Below are 25,040 nucleotides of genomic sequence, written 5' to 3' on the forward strand. Positions count from 1 at the left end.
ATAAATTTAAATTGTGTTAAAATTCATTAAAATTAAGTGAAATTTGATATATCAAAATCCGAAATAATTTCCAAAATATGCGAAATTACCGAAATTTCGCATATTTCAGTGAGCTCCGAAATTATTTTGTTTCCGAAATTAAAAACCTTGGCAACGCATGTGAAACACTGCAGCACTTGTAAGCATAATTCAGATTATGAAACACTGTCAAGTTACATTGCTAATCATAATTGACTACAACCATTACATTGTTCATCATAAGTGACTACAAGTCTACAATCTTACAAGCTGTTGTATCAACTTTGACAAACAAGACGGCCGAGGTCTTCCGCTTCTCGATCCACCATGGCAACGCCAGACTCCAGCCATGCGACCACGCGTTCTCGAGCAGCTCCGGGGCGAAGAGGTTCTTCCAGCCGGCGCACCAGGCCGCGGCCTCCCCCGACGACGGCCTCGCGGACTGCAGCCAGTGGCGCAGCGCGCTCTCCCATTTGCCGAAAAACTCCTGCTCCAGGATCGACACCACGTCCTCGGTGCGCACGAGAGGCGTCCACGACATGACCTCGCGGAACTTAGTGTCGCGCTGCTTCGGTGGTGTGATCTTCAGCTGTTGCAGCCACCGTGTGAGCCTAGGCAAGATGTGACGCCGGGAGAAGATCTCCCAATGCGTCGGGTCCAGGTAGTCTTTCCATGGGGAGATGACGTCGTAGCAGCCGTCGCTGATCTTGCTCTCCACGGTGCCGTAGAGGCTCTCCGGCAAATGTCCGATCAAGGGGATCCACGGGCGTAGCCAGTGGTCGCAGCCCGGGCTCCACAACGGCTCCCACTCTCGCGCTTTCACGGCGATCCTCGGCGTGAGAACCAGCTCCACGATGTGCTGGCAATGTTTTAAATAGCGGGCTATGGCATTAAAAACTATGTGTGCTGGACGGTCGGAGCAGGCAACGCAGCCCTCCACGCTCCCAGTGCACGCTTCTTCCCCCGGAGCGCCCGCTCGGACTTGACGACCGCCGCCAGCGCCTCCGCCGTCTCCGCGCTGTCGTCGCCTTGAAGCTTCACGTCGCGCAGCAGCGCGAGGGTCCTCTTGCAGCAGTCCCGTTCGAGGCGCAGGGCTCGTGAGACGGCCGCCGACTCGTGCCACTCGTCCTGGGCCGGCGGCGACGGCGCCGGCGCGCCATGCAGGCCGTTCTTGTACGCAGTGGCGAATGCAGAAATAATTTTCAGGTGTGGCGGAGCTTATGAAGGAGAAAAGCATGTAAAATGCAATTGACCAAAAACTGTCTAGAATATTAGATATATAAATACTTTGTGTTTTGCAAATACAACTAAAATACAAATTTAAGTACCATATTTTATTATCCTGCATGTACTCGTGCTCTGTTCGGCGGAGTTTTACATCATCCCCACCGGCTACGTACTTGTAGTACCAGGTCCATATCCAGCACGTAGGTGTACTAGTGCATTCGGTTCAAATTTAGGTGTGGCAGCTGCCAGGCCTTGCCAGATAGCTGGCTCCGCCACTGCTTGTACGTCGTTTCGGAGTGGCCGATGCCGGCGGTGGAGCAATGCCGGATGGCCTTTATAGGGGCGACGATGCCCTGGCCGTGCGCGCCGAGGCCCGAGCCTTGCTTGTAGTTCCACAGCCGCATCATCTTGGCCACCGGCGCGGTGGTGCGCGCGAGGCTGCCCGGCATCTTCAACGGGTACGACGAGTCGTCGCCCTCGTCGAGCAGCGCCGCGGTGAAGCTGCGCTTCAGTAGCGCCATGCCGCCGATCGACGTTGCCAGGCGATCGAGGACCAAACAGGGAACGTCGCTGCTGCTTGGAACCGGCCGGCGTGCTGCTCCTTCTGCTGATTCGATGCGTATGAGAGTTGCATATCATAGGAAGTACGTACGCATCATTATATAACTGCTATAGCTAGACCGGCTGTTCGACGCTAATAAACCGATTCCGTATTGGAGACGAGCCTTTGAACACGTTTTCGACTCCAGCAAGCATCCTTATTTACTGACGAGATAAGTACGACTTGGCATAAACGCACAATGCACGAACACTATTTCGGTAAATATGCGCGAGCACTTTTCATAGACAGTGGAATTAACGGGGGCCCGAACTAACTTTTGATCTTTGTAACCTTGGCATCCGAAAAACGGTGGAATCCGAACAAGACACTAGTTTCATCACATAGAAAAGAACTCAACTTTGTAGAACCGTTTAGCTTGAAAGCTACCCTCATTTTATACAGTCAAATTTTGGAGTCTTCAAATAGATCTCATCTGTGTGATTTAGGGAGGATTTTTTTTCAAACACACCACTTAGCCAACATTATCTATACTAACTGAGGGCCCGTTGTCAGTGGATGATTAGTCAACTAACATTTTTCAAACTTTGAGTTTGATGACTACTTTTTCATACACATTGTACATTTTCGGTATATACCAGGAACATCATTCAAATACATGTTTAATATTTTTTGAAATATATGATTAACATGATTTTATACACAATCAACATTTATTTAATTTATGTTTTTATGTTAATTTTTTAATATATGTTCTTCATTTTTCGTATACATGAGGACATTTTTTTGTACACGTTTAACATTTTATAAAAAGATGATTAACATTTTTTAATATATTTGTGTTTGATGACTACTTTTTCATAAATTTTGCACATTTCTGGTATATATTAGGAACATTTTTAACTTTTTTTAAATATATGATTAACATTATTTTATACACAATCAACATTTTTAAAATTTATGTTCTATGCGCATTTCTGGTTTCTATTTTTTTCAAAAAACTTTCAATCTTATCATTCTCAATTATGGCAGTACAAAGAGCATCAGAGGTAATAAAAATTGTAACCAGGTCCATGGACCACCTAGCGACGACTACAAGCACTAGAGTGAGCCAAAGGCGCGCTGCCGTCATCGCCCTTCTCTCACTGGAGCCAGGCAAACTTTGCTGTAGTAGATGGTCTATTAGTCATCGTGCTAATGTCTCATAGGACCAGCGCACCAGAGAAGCAACCAGCGCCGATGAAGTAAACCGTAGATTGGAAGAGGCAAACTTGTAAACACCCAAAAGAAGATGAATGAAGATCAGATCCAAACAGATCCGTCGAAGACCAGCACCTGCCGAATCCTGCGAGATCCGACAGACACACACCTCGACACGCCCTCCGACCGAATCCTTAGGACGGGATAGAACATGGGAGACATTATTCCTACTAAGAGACATGGCTGCCACAATACAGTAACAATCAAGACGATGAACGTAACAAGAATGAGAACTGGGTCCCTCTCGCCGGCGAGAGGGGGGGGGGGCGAGGTCCTTTGCACCTCCATGGCCCAAAGGCCATCGAAGGTGAGGTGGATCGGCAGCGGTGCCACCAGGAGGAGGAGGAAAGCCTTTTCTTGTGAGGAAGGAAAGAGAAGCCGTTGTAATCGTAAACAAATGATATGGTTTCTAACTCTAAAAGTTCATCTCTTATGCAGGTTATCTATGGGTCTATGCACTGGCTCAGTTCATGATCTTCTCTACGACGAGTGAAACATCAACCATTGTTTTCTCTTGTGTGTATGGGTATGGAGGAGGTATGTACACCTAAGTGGGATGGTGGCCTGGGAATTCCCGACTTGAGATGGCTCAACAAAGCACTGCATGCTCGCTGGCCTTGGCTCCAGAGGGCAGACAAGGAGAGATCATGGGCAGAGTTCGCCATTTCAGTGCCCTCGAAATCAGTGGCCTTGGCTCAGGCAGCGATACGTACGACGGTGGGAGATGGTAGTACCACTAGGTTCTGGGAGGACCGTTGGTCGACGGAGCAAGGATAAGTGAAACCGCACTGGCCCTGTACAACATAATACCGAAATAGATCACGAAGACGAGGATGGTCTCGGATGCGCTCATCAATGGTGCTTGGGCTAGTGATATTGGCCCCAACCTCACGCTACCGGAGCTGGAGGAATACTTGCGGCTTTGGACGAGTCTGGCGGAGTTTGGGTTGACGGAGGGTGTGGAGGACAAGGTTCAATGGTCCTGGAAGGGTAATGGCAGGTACTCAGCAAGATCTGCATATGCGGCCAAATTCATGGGCCGGCAACTCTCCCCGACAGCGACGTTTACTTGGAAGTCGAGGGCTCCGTTGAGATGCCGCTTCTTTTCCTGGCTTGCTCTCAGGAACCGATGTTGGACCTCGGACAGGCTGGCACGCAGAGGGTTGCCACATCAGGACACTTGCCCTTTATGCAACCAACACAACGAGACCATACAACACTTACTCATTGGACGCGTCTTCGCAAGGCAGGTATGGCAATGGTGCACCATGTTGGCAGGAAGGAATACCTACCCCTGCCAGATGATACTTTGGGAGGATGGTGCGCTAGGCAGGATGTTAGCATGGAGCACCGGAAGTCCACACGAGCATTGTGCTTATTGGCAATGTGGACGATGTGGAAGCATAGGAATGATATAGTGTTCAAGGGCTCCACACCATCTCTGTCAGGTGTGTTGCAAAAGCTACAAGCAGAGGGAGCTATCTGGGTGAAGGCAGGGCTGCTGAATGGGGAGGTCTTAGGAGAGGAGCGAGCTAGGGTGGATCGGATAGGGCAGGAGTAGCTTGCCACAAGTGAGTGGTGGGTAGGTCAGATAAAAACCTGCATGTAAATAAGCAACTTGTTGTAACGGTGGTTTGGGGCTCCCCACCCCTCTTCTTCTTTAATGAATGATACACACGCTCATGTGTATTCGAGAAGTGTATGGGTATGGAGCAGATGACCATGGATGTTTTTACCCGTTGTGGGTGGCGGCATAGTGTACATATGGGCCCTCCACCCTCCCGGCTCTCCGCCTTCGCCTTGTTTTTCTTACAATTTTTTTCAAAACAGTGGTAAAAGATTTGCCTCATTGATCTTACAATTTTTTTCTTCGAAACAGTGGTAAAAGATTTGCTTCATTGATTAATTAAGAAGATGAGAATTGCGTAGTTAATTAATGAAAAACCGGGGCAAAACTAAGTTTCAGTCTACTATGACTTTGTTGTGACCGGTGTTTAACTTTTTTTTCTCACGTGCATGATTGATGTTGCTTGTGTGCTTCTTAATCATGCAGAGGCCAGATATATGCTCATGATGAGTTGTATATCCTTGATGCTACAATGTAATTTGTAATACACCTTGTATCGAAAAATGTGGTTTGTCATTCACGTTGGAACAGTACAGGAGCCTTGTATGAAGGTGAAGTTGCATCATGATTCGGGACAGTCCACAGACTTAAACTTTTGTTAGATCTTTTGTGAGATCTTCTCGACTGTTCGTGGAGATCTTCTGTTTCTTGTCAAGAACTACAAGACTTCCTTTTATAGAGAAACTTTTCTTGATCTGACTTGTGGAACGATGTACTGATCAGAGGATAAATCACAATCAAACAATGTAAAGAAAGCAAAACAATGTAAAGAAAGTAGATGTATCTCAACCCACTAGGATTCAAGTCCCGGTACTCGCATTATTCCTAAATTTATTTTAGGGTTTCGGGCGATGTGTTTTCAGTGGAAGGAGATATTTCGGTCGATGATGAGGCATCTACGTGACTTCGTAAATCTCAAGATGATATGCCAGCTCAGTGTCTCGAAGGTGCTCACAGAGATAGGGTGTGCGTGTGTGCGTCGAGTGTGAGTGTATGCATGTATGTATGAGCGCTTGCGTCTGTACCGTGTTAACAAAAAAAAAACAGATACCTTCAATATAACCCCTAGAAAAAATCAGATACTTTTTCAATGAAAAATCCATACTTCATTTCCTAATTATTTGACACCGAACCAATCACAATTATCCCCACACATCATATTTGCTACGCGTCTGAATAAACTCCAAAATTACCTTTTTTTTTTCTTCATTGTAAAACAAAAGCCAGCTAATAGGTAAATATTTTTCTTTTAATCTCCTTGATTAATCTTAAGCTGCCTTTGGCGCCTTGACGGCCTCGAACCTTGGCTCCTTGGCATCGAACTTCTGCTTGTTGTACACATCCATGTAATCCCCGAACACGTAGTCCGGGTACGCGGCGGCGGCGCCTTCCCCCACCGCCGGCGAGATGGCCGCCTCGAACGCCGGGTTGTAGAAGGACGCGATGGAGCGGCGGTTGCCGTTGCGCATGGGCAGGACGCGGTGCCACGCGCTGCGGTAGCGGCCGTTGCTGAGCACCTCCACCTGGTCGCCGGTGTTGACGACGATGGCGTCGGGGAGCGGCTGCACGTCCAGCCACTCGCCGTCCTTGAGCACCTCGAGGCCGCCCACCTTGTCGTCCTGGAACAGCAGGATGACGCCGCCGGCGTCGGTGTGCGCGCGGAGCCCGGTGATGAGGTCCGGGCGCGGGCACGGCGGGTAGTGGCTGACCTTGGTGCCAAAGAACGGCGCGAGGAGGCCGTCGCCGGTGAAGGCGGCCTTCATGCGGCCCTTGTCCAGGCCGAGGTTCTCGTCCATGGCCTCCATGACCCGCTCCGCGAGCTTCTTGAGCTCGGCGCGGTACTCCCGCATGGTCTCCTTGAAGGCCGGCGGGTCGGAGGGCCACTGGTTGTCGTCGTGGAGGTAGAAGATGTCCTCCCAGTCCATGTCGTCCACGGGCGCCACCGCCTCGCCGCGCCGCTCCGCCTCCACCAGCCTCTCCAGCGTCTGCACGGGCTCGGACGACCGGAACGCCGCCTCCCGGAGGCGGTAGCTCTCGGAGCACACCTTCTTGACGCAGTCAAGTAGCTCCAGCGGGATGCCGTGGTTCACCAGCTGGAAGAAGCCCCAGTTCTCGCAGCCGTCGGCGATCTGCGCCATGGTCTCCGCCCTCTCGGCGCCGTCGAGCTTGGAGAAGTCGATTACCGGGACAACCATGGTGAAGTTCTTGACGAAGGTGAGTGAGTAGCTAGGTAGGCTCGGATCTGATCTCGCTACAATGAGATGAGATGGTTGTTATCTGCAGGTGATGGTTGAGATGGAGTGAGTGAGAGCCACTGGCCTTTTTATAGGGCTCGGGATGCTCCTCGAGACATTCTCTGCATAAAATATAAATGCAAGAGAAAATTCTGTGCATGTGCCGGAAACAAAGAAGTTTCTGCGAGGTAGCTGGCCAGATTGCGATGTTGTTGGATGCTCATGTTCAGTTGGATTGGATCCGGCAAATGAACAGAGCAGACCGCCAGATTGATTGGTCATATCATTGTCAAGGACTTCTCTCAGCAAGAACAAACCTGTCGCCGTCCATATGGCTTTCTATGAAGAACCGCAAAGTAGCCCACTACGGGGTCTGGTCTCTGAAGAAACATACTAAACTATCAGAGGGGATTCGAAAAATAAAACAAACAATCAGAGAATGTTATAACAAGTTGATCGGGAGGCTTGACCGAGGATATGTTGTTCTTCTGGCAGAAAAAATGTCTTAGATGCATTTTTGTTTCTTTGGGGCATGCTACGAGCGTCGGCGGGCCGATCTTTTCCAAAGATTGGCCGGGTCGTACCCATGTCTTCGTCTTTCTGTTTCGCTCGTTGCAATAAGACATTTACATTGCAACAAGACCCTTCTTGCAAAAAGCATCTCCAACTCGTGGTCGTTGACGTCGCAATTGTAACGGGGCTCTTATTGCAAAACGCATCTCCGGCCGTGTCTGAGTCTGCCCCTGTGTTGTGGTTGCAACACCGACAACGTCACTGGAATAGCGTGTTGGTTGCTACTGCCGTTGCTGGTTGCTTGCTGATGACAAGGGAGAGAGATGGATAGGAGACGAGGGAAGGAGATGGAGGATTGAAGGTGCCGCCGGCACCGTGTGGAGACTTCTTTGGCTAGGTCAGGTCGATGTGCTTGAGAGGCGGCGATTCCATGGCCGGAATTTCTAGGCCCCAACTTCCTCAATGCCTCTTCGGCATGCTGTTGTTGCCTGCTCCTCGCGTGAGTTTGGATGGATAAAGGAAAAGGGGAAAGAAAAGAGATAAGGAGTGGATGGTGTGATAGAGAGAGAGGGGGGGGGGGGGGGGGGGGAGGGTGGCAGGCAAAGGAGGAGGTTGAAGCGAACATGGATCCATTGGGTGATCCCAAGCATTTTCGCTTTTCTTTTCGTAGAAGGATTTTCCAGTTGCAGGGATACCATTTTTATTGAAGGGGGGTACCTTTTAAAAATGGCAGTATACCTTATTTTATCATTACTTATATATTTATATTCTTACAACCCATATTGTTAAATGATAGTATCCCCAAAAAGTATAAAAAAATATGATGGCATTTGCCAAGCTAGGATCTTTTTTTTGTTTGCCGCATCCACTTACAATACACCTCTTTTTGAGAAACCCAAATATAATGTAACTAGGTACAACATCTACTAAAGATTGGAATCACATGGCTTCAAGTTTGTGGATAAGAAAAACCATTTTCACATCTTTTCCTTCCCCTCAGCGGCACAGCTAGGGTAGAGACCTCGTCCCTTCCAGGCTCCACTAGCCAGCTGCTGGATTCACCTCCCCTTGGTCTGCTAGTGGACGGAAGAGGAATCTCACTGCCTCAGCTCCGGTTAGTATTTTAGGTTAGGGGGTTCTAGCCCACGCAAGGGCGGCGCTCAGGCGGATGTCGGTGTTTCATCTCCGAGTTGGTGTTTTGGGTTTTGATCCTTCTTGAGTTCATCTCTCATAATAGAGTCGACGGAGTCCAAATGTAGATTTGTGTGGTCTCCTTGGGACAAAGAGGTTAGAATTTGTTGTCGATGGTATTTCACTCGCGCTTACTGTGACGTACCATCGGTAGCAACTGAACATCATAGCCTATTTCTCCGATTCATATGTTGGCCAAGAGAATTGCCAAAATTATGGCGTGTCGACCGTCCCCATTCATGAGTGATCTCAAGCATTCATGACAACTTGAACTTGGCATGGATGCTGCACCGTGCTCGAACCCCGACACTTTTATTCAGACCTAACATCAGAGTGGCTTCGACTTAGTGAGATGGGGATATTTGTTGTAGCTTCTTCAAAGAAGAGGCTTTCCAGAACAGAGGACTTATTTTATTCTCGATGTCCAAAGGAATTGATCGTTGCTCTTCAGTGGAGGAAGCTGAGGCTCGGGCTCTGCTCTGTGGTCTGCAGATCTTGGTGGCGCTATACAGAGGCCTATTATTGCTGAAACTAACTGCTCTTTTCTGACGAAAGAACTTCAGCCTGATTCTTGTAACCGCTCTGCTTGCTTTTCGGTGCTTCTTGACATCAAAGAGGAGCTAAAGAAATTCCAAGGAGCTCAGGTGAGATACACAAATCGAAAGCAAAACAAGCTGGCGCACTGTCTCGCAGGCTGAGCTAGAAGTAAAGGGGACACGCAATGGATGGCTAACGTCCCGGATGACCTGAGAGTAGTGCTGGCTGCCGACTGTTTGGTTTGCCCAAGAGTAATGTAATTTTTACTCTTTCTCCTAAAAAAAGAGAAGAGGCTTTCCACCTCGGTTTAGGGATTGGATTGCCTCCCTCCTGTGCACTTCGTCCTCTAGGGTGTTGCTCAACGGAGTGCTCGGACCGACAATTAGGCATGAGAGGGGCTTGAGGCAGGGTTACCCGTTGTCACCTCTTCTCTTCATGTTGGCAACCAATTTTCTTCAACAACAACTGAACAAGGAAACTGTCAATAATGATCTTAGTCGCATAATTGGTCGAAGACCTTGCCTCCGCACCTCAGTTGATGCCAATGACACAATAAACTTTTGGTGCCCATTTAGAGGGATATTGAAAACCTTGTAAGAATCCTTTGGAGCTTTGGGGAGGGCACCGGGATTGTGTTCCGTCATTCCCATTAGGTGTGAAAATATTGTCCTCACGTTGATTCTTCAGGGTTTCCCAGCCATTCGTGCAACCGTCCTGCTGACTTACCTGGGCCTCCCTCTGTCGTTGCATCAGTTTTAGGGACTCGACTTTCAACTCCTAATTGATAAGATTTCCGCCAAACTCATTTCCTGGCATGTGAAGCATATCACGAAGGTGGTAAGATGCACTCTGATCAAGTATGTCCTAACCTCTTAGGTTATTTACGGCCTAACCTTCATTATCCCGCCGCAAGGTACAATCAATGTCATCATCAAGTTACTTCGAGCTATTCTTTGGGTTAGTACGGATAAACTGTTAAGTGGCCAATGAAAAAAATAAGGGCATCTCTAACGCCGACCCTCAAACCGTCCGAAACCATCCAGACCGCGTGATCCGGACGTGTTGTGCCATCCAACGTGAGCCTGTATCGGTCCACTCGACGGGCCAGGCGCACTTTCTCCTGCAAATCGGAGACAAAATAGGGGGCTTTGCGGACGTCTGAACAGTACCCACGCCCACTTCTGGCCATCCTAGCCCCCCAAAACCCTCATATCTCCCCCATGCGTGTTCCCGCCTGGCGCCAGCTGCCCGCATTCATGTTGTTGTAGAGCGGCTGCTCCACCTTGAAGCCAGCCCAGAGCGGACGCGACCTCTCACTGGCTCCGCTATTGAAGCGGCCCGCTGGCCATGGGCTCCACCGCTGCATGTTGGGATGAACACACCTCTCCTTGCCGCACTCAAATGCCTCCATTTAGCCCGCACGTGTGCCGAGAAATCTACTCCGGCCACACGTATGTTCAAGAGCGGGTCGGCATTAAACACAACGTTGGGCAAGCTCCTCCGGTCAGCCCGCTATTTAAACGAGGCCAGACGCCGGGCAAGAATCGTACCACAACTCCGCTCCCCCATCTCCTTGTTGTACCGTTTTCTCTACACTGTCCATGTCATCCGTGCATGAAGAGCAGTTCTCCAGCATAAAAGCCGTCTGGGTGGCCCGTCGAACTAGCCAGATACAAGCCAGGCAACTCACCGCTCCACCTCCCTGGCCTATCCAGGCGGAACAAGTTGTTGGGGGAACGTAGCATGCAATTTCAAAAAAATTCCTACAATCACGCAAGATCTATCTAGGAGATGCATAGTGTGTCCACGTACGCTCATAGACCGAAAGCGGAAGCGTTAGCTTAACGCGGTTGATGCAGTCGAACGTCTTCACGATCCAACCGATCAAGCACCGAACGTACGACACCTACGAGTTCAGCATATGTTCAGCTCGATGACGTCCCTCGAACTCTTGATCCAACAAAGTGTCAAGGGAGAGTTTCTTCAGCACGACGGCGTGGTGACAGTGATGGTGATGTGATCCGCGCAGGGCTTCGCCTAAGCACTACGACAATATGACCGAAGCAGTAAACTGTGGAGGGGGGCACCACACACGGCTAAGAGAACAATTGATATCCTTTGGGGTGCCCCTGCCCCCGTATATAAAGGAGGAGAGGGGAGGATGCCGGCCCTAGGGGGGCGCCAAGTGGGGGGCGACTTGGACTCCTAGTCCTAGTCTACCACATCCCCTTCCTTCTTTCGGAGGGGGGAAGGGGGAATGAGAGGGAGAGGGAGAAGGAAAGGGGGGGCGCGCCCCCTCCCCTTGTCCAATTCGGACTACCCATGGGGGGGGGGGCGCCACCCCTTGTGGGCTGCCCTCTCTCTCCCCTATGGCCACCCCTTGTGGGCCGCCCTCTCTCTCCCCTATGGTCCATGTTGGCCCATTACTGTCCCCGGGGGGTTCTGATAACCCACAAGTATAGGGGATCGCAACAGTTTTCAAGGGTAGAGTATTCAACCCAAATTTATTGATTCGACACAAGGGGAGCCAAAGAATATTCTCAAGTATTAACAGTTGAGTTGTCAATTCAACTGCACCTGAAAGAATTAATATCTGCAGCAAAGTATTTAGTAGCAAAGTAATAGGGAGTAATGGTAACGGTGGCAAAAGTAACAATATTGGTTTTTGTAGTGATTGTAATAGTGGCAACGGAAAAGTAACTAAGCAAAGATCAATATGTGAAAAGATCGTAGGCAATGGATCAGGGATGGATAATTATGTCGGATGTGATTCCTCATGTAACAGTTATAACATAGGGTGACACATAACTAGCTCTAGTTCATCAATGTAATGTAGGCATGTATTCCGAATATAGTCATACGTGCTTATGGAAAAGAACTTGCATGACATCTTTTGTCCTACCCTCCCGTGGCAGCGGGGTCCTATTGGAAACTAAGGGATATTAAGTCCTCCTTTAAATAGAGTACCGGAAGAAAGCATTAGCACTTAGTGAATACATGGACTCCTCAAACTATAGTCATCACCGGTATCCTGATTATTGTCACTTCGGGGTTAACGGATCATAACGCATAGTAGGTGACTATTGACTTGCAAAATAGGATCAAGAACTCACATATATTCATGAAAACATAATAGGTTCAGATCTGAAATCATGGCACTCGGGCCCTAGTGACAATCATTAAGCATAGCAAAGTCATAGCAACATCAATCTCAGAACATAATGGATAAAAGGGATCAAACCCTAACAAAACTAACTCGATTACATGATAAATCTCATCCAACCCATCACCGTCCAGCAAGCCTACGATGGAATTACTCACGCACGGCGGTGAGCATCATGAAATTGGTGATGGAGGAAGGTTGATGATAACGATGGCAACGGATTCCCCTCTCCGGAGCCCCGAATGGACTCCAGATCTGCCCTCCCGAGAGAGATTAGGGCTTGGTGATACGTCTCCAATGTATCTATAATTTTTTATTGTTCCATGCTATTATATTATCTGTTTTGGATGTTAATGGGCTTATTTATACACTTTTATATTATTTTTGGGACTAACCTACTAACCCAAGGCCAAGTGCAAATTGCTATTTTTTTTGCCTATTTCAGTGTTTCGCGAAAAAGGAATATCAAACGGAGTCCAAACGGAATGAAACCTTTGGGAGAGTTATTTTTGGAACAAACGTGATCCATGCTACTTGGAGTAGACGTCAAGAAAGAAACGAGGTGGCCACGAGGCAGGAGAGCGCGCCTGCCCCCTGGGCGCGCCCCCTCCCTCATGGGCCCCTCGCAGCTCCACCGACCTACTTCTTCCTCGTATATATATCCATATACCCCGAAAACATCCAAGAGCACCATGAAACCCTATTTCCACTGCCGCAACCTTCTGCACCCGTGAGATCCCATATTGGGGCCTTTTCCGGAGCTCCGCTGGAGGGGGAATCGATCACGGAGGGCTTCTACATCAACACCATAGCCTCTCCGATGATGTGTGAGTAGTTTACCACAGACCTTCAGGTCCATAGTTATTAGCTAGATGGCTTCTTCTCTCTCTTTAGATCTCAATACAATGTTCTCCTCGATCTTCTTGGAGATCTATTTGATGTAACTCTTTTTGCGGTGTGTTTGTTGAGATCCGATGAATTGTGGGTTTATTATGAAGTGTATCTATGAAAAATATTTGATTCTTCTCTGAAATATTTTATGTATGATTGGTTATCTTTGCAAGTCTCTTCGAATTATCAGTTTGGTTTGGACTACTAGATTGATCTTTCTTACAATGGGAGAAGTGCTTAGCTTTGGGTCCAATCTTGCGGTGTCCTTTCCCAGTGACAGCAGGGGCTGCAAGGCACATATTGTATTGTTGCCATCGAGGATAAAAAGATGGGGTTTATATCATATTGCTTGAGTTTATCCCTCTACATCATGTCATCTTGCCTAATGCGTTACTCTGTTCTTATGAATGTAATACTCTAGATGCATGCTGGATAGCGGTCGATGTGTGGAGTAATAGTAGTAGATGCAGAATTGTTTCGGTCTACTTGTCGCGGACGTGATGCCTATATACATGATCATGCCTAGATATTTTCATAATTATGCACTTTTCTATGAATTACTCGACAGTAATTTGTTCACCCACCGTAATAGTTATGCTATCTTGAGAGAAGCCACTAGTAAAACCTATGGGCCCCGGCTCTATCTTTTATCATATAAGTTTCCCATCTATTTTATTTTGCAATCTTTACTTTCAATCTATATCATAAAAATACCAAAAATATTTATCTTGTTATTATTATCTCTATCAGATCTCACTCTCGTAAGTGACAGTGAAGGGATTGACAACCCCTTTATCGCGTTGGTTGCGAGGTTCTTATTTTTTGTGTAGGTAAGAGGGACTTGCGTGTAGTTTCCTACTGGATTGATACCTTGGTTCTCAAAAACTGAGGGAAATACTTATGCTACTTTGCTGCATCACACTTTCCTCTTCAAGGGAAAACCAACGCAGTGCTCAAGAGGTACAAGAAGGATTTCTGGTGCCGTTGCCGGGGATATCTACTCACAAGTCAAGACATACCAAGTACCCATCACAAACTCTTATCCCTCGCATTACATTATTTGCCATTTTCCTCTCGTTTTCCTCTCCCCCACTTCATCCTTGCCGTTTTATTCGCCCTCTTTTTCCGCTCGTCTCTTTTTCTTTCCCCTCTTTTTTGTTCGCTTCTTGTGTGCTTGTGTGTTGGATTGCTTGCCGCGATGGCTTTACCAAAAAGTGATCCTCATCTTAGAAGGTTGGAAGAAATTGAAAACAACGTTAGAAGTTTTATGTCCTTGCAGTTTGAGCATAATAATTTCTTCAGAAACGAGCTTAAAGAACAAAAAAGTTTTATGGGGTACATGAATAAAGAGCTCGATGATATGTCTAAAGAATTTTATGGTCTGAAATCTCAGTTCGCTCATCTTGAAAACTTAATAGCCCAAATTTCAGATACGCAGGCCACCTTAGTTAATAAGATGGCTGCCAAACTGTAGCGACCAGACCTCAAACAGTTTGATCTCTGTGCATTAGTGTCATCCCTAGATCGGTAATGCTAACACGCACAGTACTTGAAGGATTTATAATAGAGTGGCAATCACACACTTATTACATCGAATGAGAACTTATTACAATAAATATGGCTTAAGGCCATCTAATACGATAACAGCGGAAGGCTTGGAAGATAAAGTGAGTCCATCAACTCCAACGACATCACTGAGTGAAAGACCACGACCTAAGGCTCCTTACTCGTCATCTGAAAAGTCTGCAACATGATATGTTGCGGCCCGAAAATGGGTCAACACATGGAATATGCTGGCATGTAACACAAGAGAGTAATGAACAAAATAAAGCTGTCACTACATGCATATATGGTTGGTGGAGGCTGTATGGTTAATAGGTTTCATGAAAAGCCAATTTTTCCCTACTGCAAAGGAATATATTTTATTTAACTACAAAGTTGGTTGAAAACATTGAGAATGGTAAACCCCATCTCAATCCCAATTAAAAGTAATTAATAACCCAATCAAATTATATAATTAAGAGTGATGAGATCCATATGATAATCCAAGAACTAGATACTCAAGATGTCCATAACCGGTGACACGACTAACCATGATTAGTTTGTACACTCTGCAGAGGTTTGCGCACGATTCCCCACAAGACTCGATCTCCTCTGTTGGATTTCTCGCACTACATGGTATTTGAGAAACGGATGACCGAGACACAGTCTTTCAGAAGCATTAGCACCTTACGATGGGTAGACAGTACCACCTACATCCCCTACATATGCTAGTCTACCACTGTAAGAGTTCACATGACTTAATCAGCTATGCCAGAGCCCATAATGGCATGTGGCTGCACACGGGAGTTTCTAGTATGAATAAACTCATGATCCCTTTGATCTTGGGTGGCGGTCCATAGGAGAATCACATGGTACCCCGGGATTTCCAAAAATAGAGGCAATCACTGGATACCCCAGGTGCCTCAATCCACCCAGATGTGTATTTAAGTTGCCACCTTAAGTTGATCCATTAATTAACAATCTCACATCTGTCATGGATACACTCAAACCCAATCCACGTCAATGAGCATAGCATGGCAATATAAGCATAACATAGAAGTAACTCCCAGGGTTTGATAATAAACAGGTGAATAGGTACTACCTCATCTACTTCCCATCCCACAATGTAATTCAGATCCTAACCATGCAATTGTTTGAGGATTGATCTAATGCAATAACACTGGGTAGTGAAGAGGTATGATCAAAGTGTTACTTGCCTTGCTGATGATCCGTGAAACCTAGAGACTCGTAGAAGCACGCTTCACACTCTGGGTACTCTATCGCAAACAAACAAGCATACAATAAGCAATCAAGCAAGAGCACGAGTAAAACTCAAATAAGAGATCTAACCAGAAAGTTCAACTTAAGAACTCCGGTTGGCAAAAAGAATCAAATCAAACGAAGCAACAAAACTCAAACTGCGAAAGAAAACAAGCTCCGATTACTAATCTAGACTAAAGTCAAATTTTACAGTAGCAAAATCTTGTTCAAGTTGATTAAACAGAAATAGGGTTTCGAGACGAAACTCTAGGCGCTTGAATCGCCTGATTCTGATAAACGAGCGAAAAGTTATACTAGAACAAAAATCGGATTAGAAATCGCGATCGAAAATAATCATGGAAAATCTGAGAAAAATAAAAATTGACGAATGGGCTAACGAACAAACGTTCGCTGTCTGCGGCTAAATGGTGAAAATTGTTCGTTAAAACGAACATACGGACGGGCGTTCACTAAATAACTAAACCGAGAAAAAAAATAAACCGAACGGGATCTAAAAAACGGATCTAGGGTTTCAGAAAAAAAACGATCGGTTTTCTCATGAAAACCGAGGCGACTACCTCAGGTCTGGCGAGACGACGGCGGCGACGGGGCGGCTCCGGTGCGGCGGCGTGACGCGGCACGGCAACAGCAGGCGGCGGCTTGCGGCGGCGGCGCGGATCGGGCGGCGGCTGGTCGGGCGGCGCGGGGCTGGCGGCTAGGGTTTGGCATGGGCGGGCTGTTGGGCTCAGGGCTTTGGCGGCGCGGCTTAGAAAGGCCCCCCAGGTGGAGTCCCGCTCGGGTACGGCCCAGAGTCGGTTCACTTTTTTTAAAATAATTCCGACATGCAAAAAAAGAAAGAAAAGAAATACTAAATAGACTCCAAAAATACCAAAATAAATTTTCCCCGTCCTCTAAAAATAGGCCGGACAAGGTGAACATTTATTTGGGCCTAAAATGCAATTTTGAAAAAAGCATTTTTTCCGAATTCAAATAAAATAGCAATAAAACTCCAAATAAAAAAATCTTATTTGATTTTAATATTAAATCTCCAATATTTCATTATTTTGAGGAAGTCATTTTATCCTCTCTCTTTTATTTTTATAGAAGAAATATTTGAAGATAAAATAATTAAAATCAAATGATCCTCTTTTCAAAATTTGAGACAGTGTAATTCTCCCACCATGAAAGAAAACAAGCTCCGATTACTAATCTGGACTAAAGTCAAATTTTACAGTAGCAAAATCTTGTTAAAGTTGATTAAATAGAAAGAGGGTTTTGAGACGAAACTCTAGGCGCTTGAATCGCCTGATTCTGATAAACGAGCGAAAAGTTATACTAGAACGAAAATCGGATCACAAATTGCGATCGAAAATAATCGTGGAAAATCTGAGAAAAAGAAAAACTGATGAATAGGCTAACGAACGAACATTCGCTGTCTGCGGCTAAACGGTGAAAACTGTTCGTTAAAAACGAATGTACGGACGGGCGTTCGCTAAATAACTAAACCGTGAAAAAAACAAACCGAACCGGATCTAAAAAACGAATATAGGGTTTCAGAAAAAAAACCGATTGGTTTTCTCGCGAAAACTGAGGCGACTACCTCGGGTCCGGCGGGGTCCGACGAGACAATGATGGCGGTGGGGCGGCTCCGGTGCGGCGGCGCAGCGCGACACGACGGCGCGGGCGGTGTGCGGCGGCAGTGGCAACGGCGGCTTGCGGTGGCGGCGGCGCGGATCAGGCGGCGCGGGGCTGGCGGCTTGGGTTTGGCGCGGGCAGGCTGTTGGGCTCGGGGCTTCGGCGGTGCAGGCGGAGTCCCGGTCTGGTACTGCCCGGAGTCGGTTCACTTTTTTTTAAATAATTCTGACGTGCAAAAAAAGAAAGAAAAGAAATACTAAACGGACTCCGAAAATCCCAAAATAAATTTTCCCCGACCTCTAAAAATAGGCCGGACAAGATGAACATTATTTGGGCATAAAATGCAATTTTGAAAAAAAACTCATTTTTTCCTAACTCAAATAAAATAGTGCTAAAAAACTCCGAATAAAAAAATCTTATTTGATTTTAATATTAAATCTCCAATATTTCTTTATTTTGAGGAAGTCATTTTATCCTCTCTCTTCTATTTTTATAGAAGAAATATTTGAAGATAAAATAATTAAAATCAAATGATCCTCTTTTCAAAATTTGAGAAAAACTCAAATATGAAAATAACGAAATTCCCAATTCTCTCCGTGGGTCCCTGAGTTGCGTAGAATTTGTAGGATCTAGCCAAAATGCAATAAAATATTATATGCAATGATGATCTAATGTATAACATTCCAAATTGAAAATTTGGGATGTTACACAAACTGGAAGAATTTGATGATAATAAGGATGAAGATCTAAAAGTGATTGATGTGTCTCCTATTAAATCTTTGTTTTGCAATATGAATCTTGATAGTGATAGGACTGGAGATGAGTCAACTTTAGTTAAAAGGCGTCCCAATAATTCAGAGTTTTTAGATCTTGATGCAAAAATTGGTAAAAGTGGGATTGGAGAGGTCAAAACTTTACATAGCAATGAACCCACTATTTTGGATTTCAAGGAATTTAATTATGATAATTGCTCTTTGATAGATTGTATTTCCTTGTTGCAATCCGTGCTAAATTCTCCGCATGCTTATAGTCAAAATAAAGCTTTTACCAAACATATCGTTGATGCTTTAATGCAATCTTATGAAGAAAAGCTTGAATTAGAAGTTTCTATCCCTAGAAAACTTCATGATGAGTGGGAACCTACTATTAAAATTAAAATTAAAGATAATGAATGCTATGCTTTATGTGATTTGGGTGCTAGCGTTTCCACGATTCCAAAAACTTTTTGTGATGCGTTAGGTTTCCGTGAATTTGATGATTGTTCTTTAAATTTGCATCTTGCGGATTCCACTATTAAGAAACCTATGGGAAGGATTAATGATGTTCTTATTGTTGGAAATAGGAATTATGTGCCCGTAGATTTCATTGTTCTTTATATTGATTGTAATCCTTCATGTCCCATTATTATTGGTAGACCTTTCCTTAGAACGATTGGTGCAATTATATTGATATGAAAGAAGGGAATATTAGATTCCAATTTCCGTTAAGGAAAGGCATGGAACACTTTTATAGAAAGAAAATTAAATTACCTTATGAATCTATTACGAGAGCCACTTATGGATTGCATACCAAAGATGATAATACCTAGATCTATTCTTGTTTTTTATGCCTAGCTAGGGGCGTTAAACAATAGCGCTTGTTGGGAGGCAACCCAATTTTATTTTTGTTTCCTGCTTTTTGGTTCCGTTTAGTAATAAATAATTCATCTAGCCTCAATTTAGATGTGGTTTTATGCTTTTAATTAGTGTTTGTGCCAAGTAGAACCATTGGGAAAACTTGGGGGAAGTTTTAGTGATCTTGCTCTAAAAAACAAAAACTTTAGCGCTCACAAGATTTGTTGCCATTTTTTTTACTGGAGAGTGAGATTAAGTTGATTCTTTTTGCAGATGATTAATAGACAAATTACTCACGTTCACCAATTTATTTCAGAATTTTTGGGGTTACAGAAGTATTCGAAACCTAAAGATTACTACAGATTGTTCTGTTTTTGGCAGATTCTGTTTTTCGTGTGTTGTTTGCTTATTTTGATGCATCTATGGCTAGTATCGGAGTGTATGAACCATAGAGAAGTTCGAATACAGTATGCTTAACACCAATATAAATAAATAATGAGTTTATTACATTACCTTAAGTGGTGGTTTGTTTTCTTATACTAACGAAACTCATGGGATTTTCTGTTGAGTTTTGTGTTGTGAAGTTTTCAAGTTTTGGGTAAAGATTTGATGGATTTTGGAATAAGGTATGGCAAGAACCTAAGCTTGTGGATGCCCAAGGCACCCCAAGGTAAAATTCAAGTACAACCAAAAGCCTAAGCTTGGGGATGCCCCGGAAGGCATCCCCTCTTTTGTCTTCTTCCATCGGTAACTTTACTTGAGGCTATATTTTTATTCACCACATGATATGTGTTTTGCTTGGAGCGTCTTGTATGATTTGAGTCTTTGATTTTTATTTTACCACAATCATCCTTGCTGTGCACACCTTTTGGGAGAGACACACATGAGTCGGAATTTATTAGAATACTCTATGTGCTTCACTTATATCTTTTGAGCTAGATAATTTTGCTCTAGTGCTTCACTTATATCTTTTAGAGCACGGTGGTGGTTTTATTTTATAGAAATTATTGATCTCTAAAGCTTCACTTATTTTATTATGAGAGTCCTTTGGAACAGCATGGTAATTTGCTTTGGTTATAAAATTAGTCCTATTATGATAGGCATCCAAGATGGGTATAATAAAAACTATCATAAAAAGTGCATTGACTACTATGAGAAGTTTGATACTTGATGATTGTTTTGAGATATAAAGATGGTGATATTAGAGTCATGCTAGTTGAGTAGTTGTGAATTTGAGAAATACTTGTGCTAAAGTTTGTGATTCCCGTAGCATGCACGTATGGTGAACCGTTATGTCATGAAGTCGGAGCATGATTTATTTATTGATTGTCTTCCTTATGAGTGGCGGTCGGGGATGAGCGATGGTCTTTTCCTACCAATCTATCCCCCTAGGAGCATGCGCGTAGTACTTTGTTTCAATAACTAATAGATTTTTGCAATAAGTATATGAGTTCTTTATGAATAATGTTGAGTCCATGGATTATACGCACTCTCACCCTTCCACCATTGCTAGCCTCTCTAGTATCGTGCAACTTTCGCCGATACCATAAACCCACCATATACTTTCCTCAAAACAGCCACCATACCTACCTATTATGTCATTTCCATAGCCATTCCGAGATATATTGCCATGCAACTTACCACCATTCTGTTATTTATGACACACTTCATAATTGTCATATTGCTTTGCATGATCATGTAGTTGACATCGTATTTGTGGCAAAGCCACGTTCATAATTATTTCATACATGCCACTTGTTGGGGATCATTGCAGAAATTTAAAATTTTCTACGCATCACCAAGATCAATCTATTGAGTCATCTAGCAATAAGAGGGAGAGGGGTGCATCTACATACCCTTGTAGATCACGAGCGGAAGCGTTCAAGAGAACGAGGTTGATGGAGTCGTACTCGTCGTGATCCAAATCACCGATGATCCTAGCGCTGAACGGACGACACCTCCGCATTCAACACACGCATAGAGCGGAGACGTCTCCCGCGCCTTGATCCAGCAAGGAGGAGGGAGAGGTTGAGGAAGAGAGCTCCAACAGCAACACGGCAGCGTGGTGGTGGTGGAGCAGTAGTACTCCGGCAGGGCTTCGCCAAGCTTTAACGGAGGAGAAGAGGTGTTGGGGAGGGGAGGGGCTGCACCTTGGATGTGGTGTGCAGCCCTCCCCTTGCCCCTCTATTTATAGGGGAAGGAGGAAGGGGGCCGGCCCCCTCTAGATGAGATCTAGAGGGGGGGCGGCGGCTAAGGGGGGTGGCTTGCCCCCCAAGCAAGGGGGCGCCCCCTCTAGGGTTTCCCCCCAACCCTAGGCGCATGGGCCCAAGGGGGGTGCTCCCAGCCCACTTGGGGCCGGTTCCCTTTCCTCTACGGCCCATGAGGCCCTCCGATAGAGGTGGCCCTCCCGGTGGACCCCCGAAACCCCTCCGGTGGCCCCGATACAATACCGATATGCCCCCGAACCTTTCCGGTGACCGTATGACAACTTCCTATATATAAATCTTCACCTTCGGACCATTCCGGAACTCTTCGTGACGTCCGGGATCTCATCCGGGACTCCGAACAACATTCGGTAATCACATACAAGTCTTCCTAATAACCCTAGTGTCATCGAACCTTAAGTGTGTAGACCCTACAGGTTCGGGAACCATGCAGACATGATCGAGACAACTCTCCAGCCAATAACCAACAGCGGGATCTGGATACCCATGTTGGCTCCCACATGTTCCACGATGATCTCATCGGATGAACCAGGATGTCGAGGATTCAAGCAATCCCATGTATAATTATCTTTGTCAATTGGTACGTTACTTGCCCGAGATTCGATCGTCGGTATCCGAATACCTTGTTCAATCTCGTTACCGGCAAGTCACTTTACTTGTTCCGTAACACATCATCCCGTGACCAACCCTTAGTCACATTGAGCTCATTACGATGATGTCTTACTGAGTGGGCCCAGAGATACCTATCCGTCATACGGAGTGACAAATCCCAGTCTCGATTCGTGCCGACCCAACAGACACTTTCGCAGATACCCGTAGTGCACCTTTATAGTCACCCAGTTACGTTGTGACGTTTGGCACACCCAAAGTATTCCTACAGTATCCGGGAGTTGCACAATCTCATGGTCTAAGGAAAAGATACTTGACATTAGAAAAGCTTTAGCAGACGAACTACACGATCTTGCGCTATGCTTAGGATTGGGTCTTCTCCATCACAGCATTCTCCTAATGATGTGATCCCGTTATCAATGACATCCAATGTCCATGGTCAGGAAACCGTAACCATCTATTGATCAACGAGCTAGTCAACTAGAGGCTCACTAGGGACATGTTGTGGTCTATGTATTCACACATGTATTACGATTTCCGGATAACACAATTATAGCATGAATAATAGACAATTATCATGAACAAGGAAATATAATAATAACCATTTTATTATTGCCTCTAGGGCATATTTCCAACAGTCTCCCACTTGCACTAGAGTCAATAATCTAGTTACATTGTGATGAATCGGACACCCATAGAGTTCTGGTGTTGATCATGTTTTGCTCGAGGAAGAGATTTAGTCAATGGATCTGCGACATTCAGGTCCGTATGCACTTTACAAATATCTGTGTCTCCATTTTGAACATTTTCACGAATGGAGTTGAAGCGACGTTTGATGTGCCTGGTCTTCCTGTGAAACCTGGGCTCCTTGGCAAGGGCAATAGCTCCAGTGTTGTCACAGAAGAGAGTCATCGGGCCCGACGCATTGGGAATAACTCCTAGGTCGGTAATGAACTCCTTCACCCAGATTGCTTCTTGTGCTGCCTCCGAGGCTGCCATGTACTCCGCTTCACATGTAGATCCCGCCACGACGCTTTGCTTGCAACTGCACCAGCTGACTGCCCCACCATTCAATATATACATATATCCTGTTTGTGACTTAGAGTCATCCAGATCTGTGTCGAAGCTAGCATCGACGTAACCCTTTACGACGAGCTCTTCATCACCTCCATAAACGAGAAACATATTCTTAGTCCTTTTCAGGTACTTCAGGATGTTCTTGACCGCTGACCAGTGTTCCATGCCGTGATTACTTTGGTACCTTCCTACCAAACTCACAACAAGGTTTACATCAGGTCTGGTACACAACATGGCATACATAATAGACCCTATGGCCGAGGCATAGGGGACGACGCTCATCTTTTCTCTATCTTCCGCGGTGGTCAGGCATTGAGCCGTGCTCAATCTCATACCTTGCAATACAGGCAAGAACCCCATCTTGGACTGATCCATATTGAACTTCTTCAATATCTTGTCAAGGTACGTACTTCGTGAAAGACCAATGAGGCGTCTCGATCTATCTTTATAGATCTTGATGCCTAATATATAAGCAGCTTCTCCAAGGTCCTTCATTGAAAAACACTTGTTCAAGTAGGCCTTTATGCTTTCCAAGAATTCTATATCATTTCCCATCAATAGTATGTCATCCACATATAATATGAGAAATGCTACAGAGCTCCCACTCACTTTCTTGTAAACACAGGCTTCTCCATACGTCTGCATAAACCCAAACACTTTGATCATCTCATCAAATCGAATGTTCCAACTCCGAGATGCTTGCACCAGCCCATAGATTGAGCGTTGGAGCTTGCACACCTTGTCAGCATTCTTAGGATTGACAAAACCTTCCGGCTGCATCATATACAATTCTTCCTTAAGGAAACCATTAAGGAATGCCATTTTGACATCCATTTGCCATATCTCATAATCATAGATTGCGGCAATTGCTAACATGATTCGGACGGACTTCAGCTTTGCTACGGGTGAGAAAGTCTCATCGTAGTCAACCCCTTGAACTTGTCGATAACCCTTAGCGGCAAGCCGAGCCTTATAGATGGTCACATTACCATCCGCGTCTGTCTTCTTCTTAAAGATCCATTTATTTTCTATGGCTCGCCGATCAACGGGCAAGTCAATAAAAGTCCATACTTAGTTTTCATACATGGATCCTATCTCGGATTTCATGGCTTCCAGCCATTTGTCAGAATCTGGGCCCACCATTGCTTCTTCATAGTTTGAAGGTTCACCATTGTCTAACAACATGATTTCCAGGACAGGGTTGCCGTACCACTCTGGTGCAGAACGTGTCCTTCTGGACCTACGAAGTTCAGTAGCAACTTGATCTGAAGTTTCATGATCATCAACATTAACTTCCTCTCTAGTTGGTGCAGTCACCTCAGAAACATTTTCTTGAGCTGCGCCACTCTCCGGTTCAAGAGGCAATACTTCATCAAGTTCTACTTTCCTCCCACTTACTTATTTTGAGAGAAACTCTTTCTCTAGAAAGGATCCATTCTTGGCAACAAAGATCTTGCCTTCGGATCTGAGGTAGAAGGTATACCAAATAGTTTCTTTAGGGTATCCAATGAAGACACATTTCTCCGATTTGGGTTCGAGCTTTTCAGGTTGAAGTTTCTTGACATAAGTATCGCATCCCCAAACTTTCAGAAACTACAGCTTAGGTTTCTTACCAAACCAAAATTCATACGGTGTCGTCTCAACGGATTTCGACGGAGCCCTATTTAAAGTGAATGCGGTAGTATCTATAGCATAACCCCAAAATGATAGCGGTAGACCGGTAAGAGACATCATAGATCACACCATATCTAACAGAGTGTGATTACGACGTTCGGACACACCATTACGCTGAGGTGTTCCAAGCGGCGTGAGTTGTGAAACTATTCCACATTTCCTTAAGTGCGTGCCAAATTCATGAC

General features: G+C 45.4%; 1 protein-coding gene and 1 pseudogene across 1 annotated transcript; both read right to left on the reverse strand.

Moving 5' to 3' along the window:
- Positions 1-296: 296 nt before the first annotated feature.
- Positions 297-1,859, reverse strand: LOC123098789 (septin and tuftelin-interacting protein 1 homolog 1-like; annotated as a pseudogene).
- A 3,891-nt stretch (positions 1,860-5,750) lies between these two features.
- Positions 5,751-6,996, reverse strand: LOC123191167 (1-aminocyclopropane-1-carboxylate oxidase). Its single transcript, XM_044603957.1, has one exon. It carries the CDS (start codon positions 6,884-6,886, stop codon positions 5,960-5,962), a length of 927 nt encoding a protein of 308 aa, XP_044459892.1. The 5' UTR covers positions 6,887-6,996; the 3' UTR covers positions 5,751-5,959.
- Positions 6,997-25,040: the final 18,044 nt, after the last annotated feature.

This window comes from Triticum aestivum, chromosome 1A (assembly GCF_018294505.1).
Source record: "Triticum aestivum cultivar Chinese Spring chromosome 1A, IWGSC CS RefSeq v2.1, whole genome shotgun sequence".
Classification (NCBI taxonomy): domain Eukaryota; kingdom Viridiplantae; phylum Streptophyta; class Magnoliopsida; order Poales; family Poaceae; genus Triticum; species Triticum aestivum.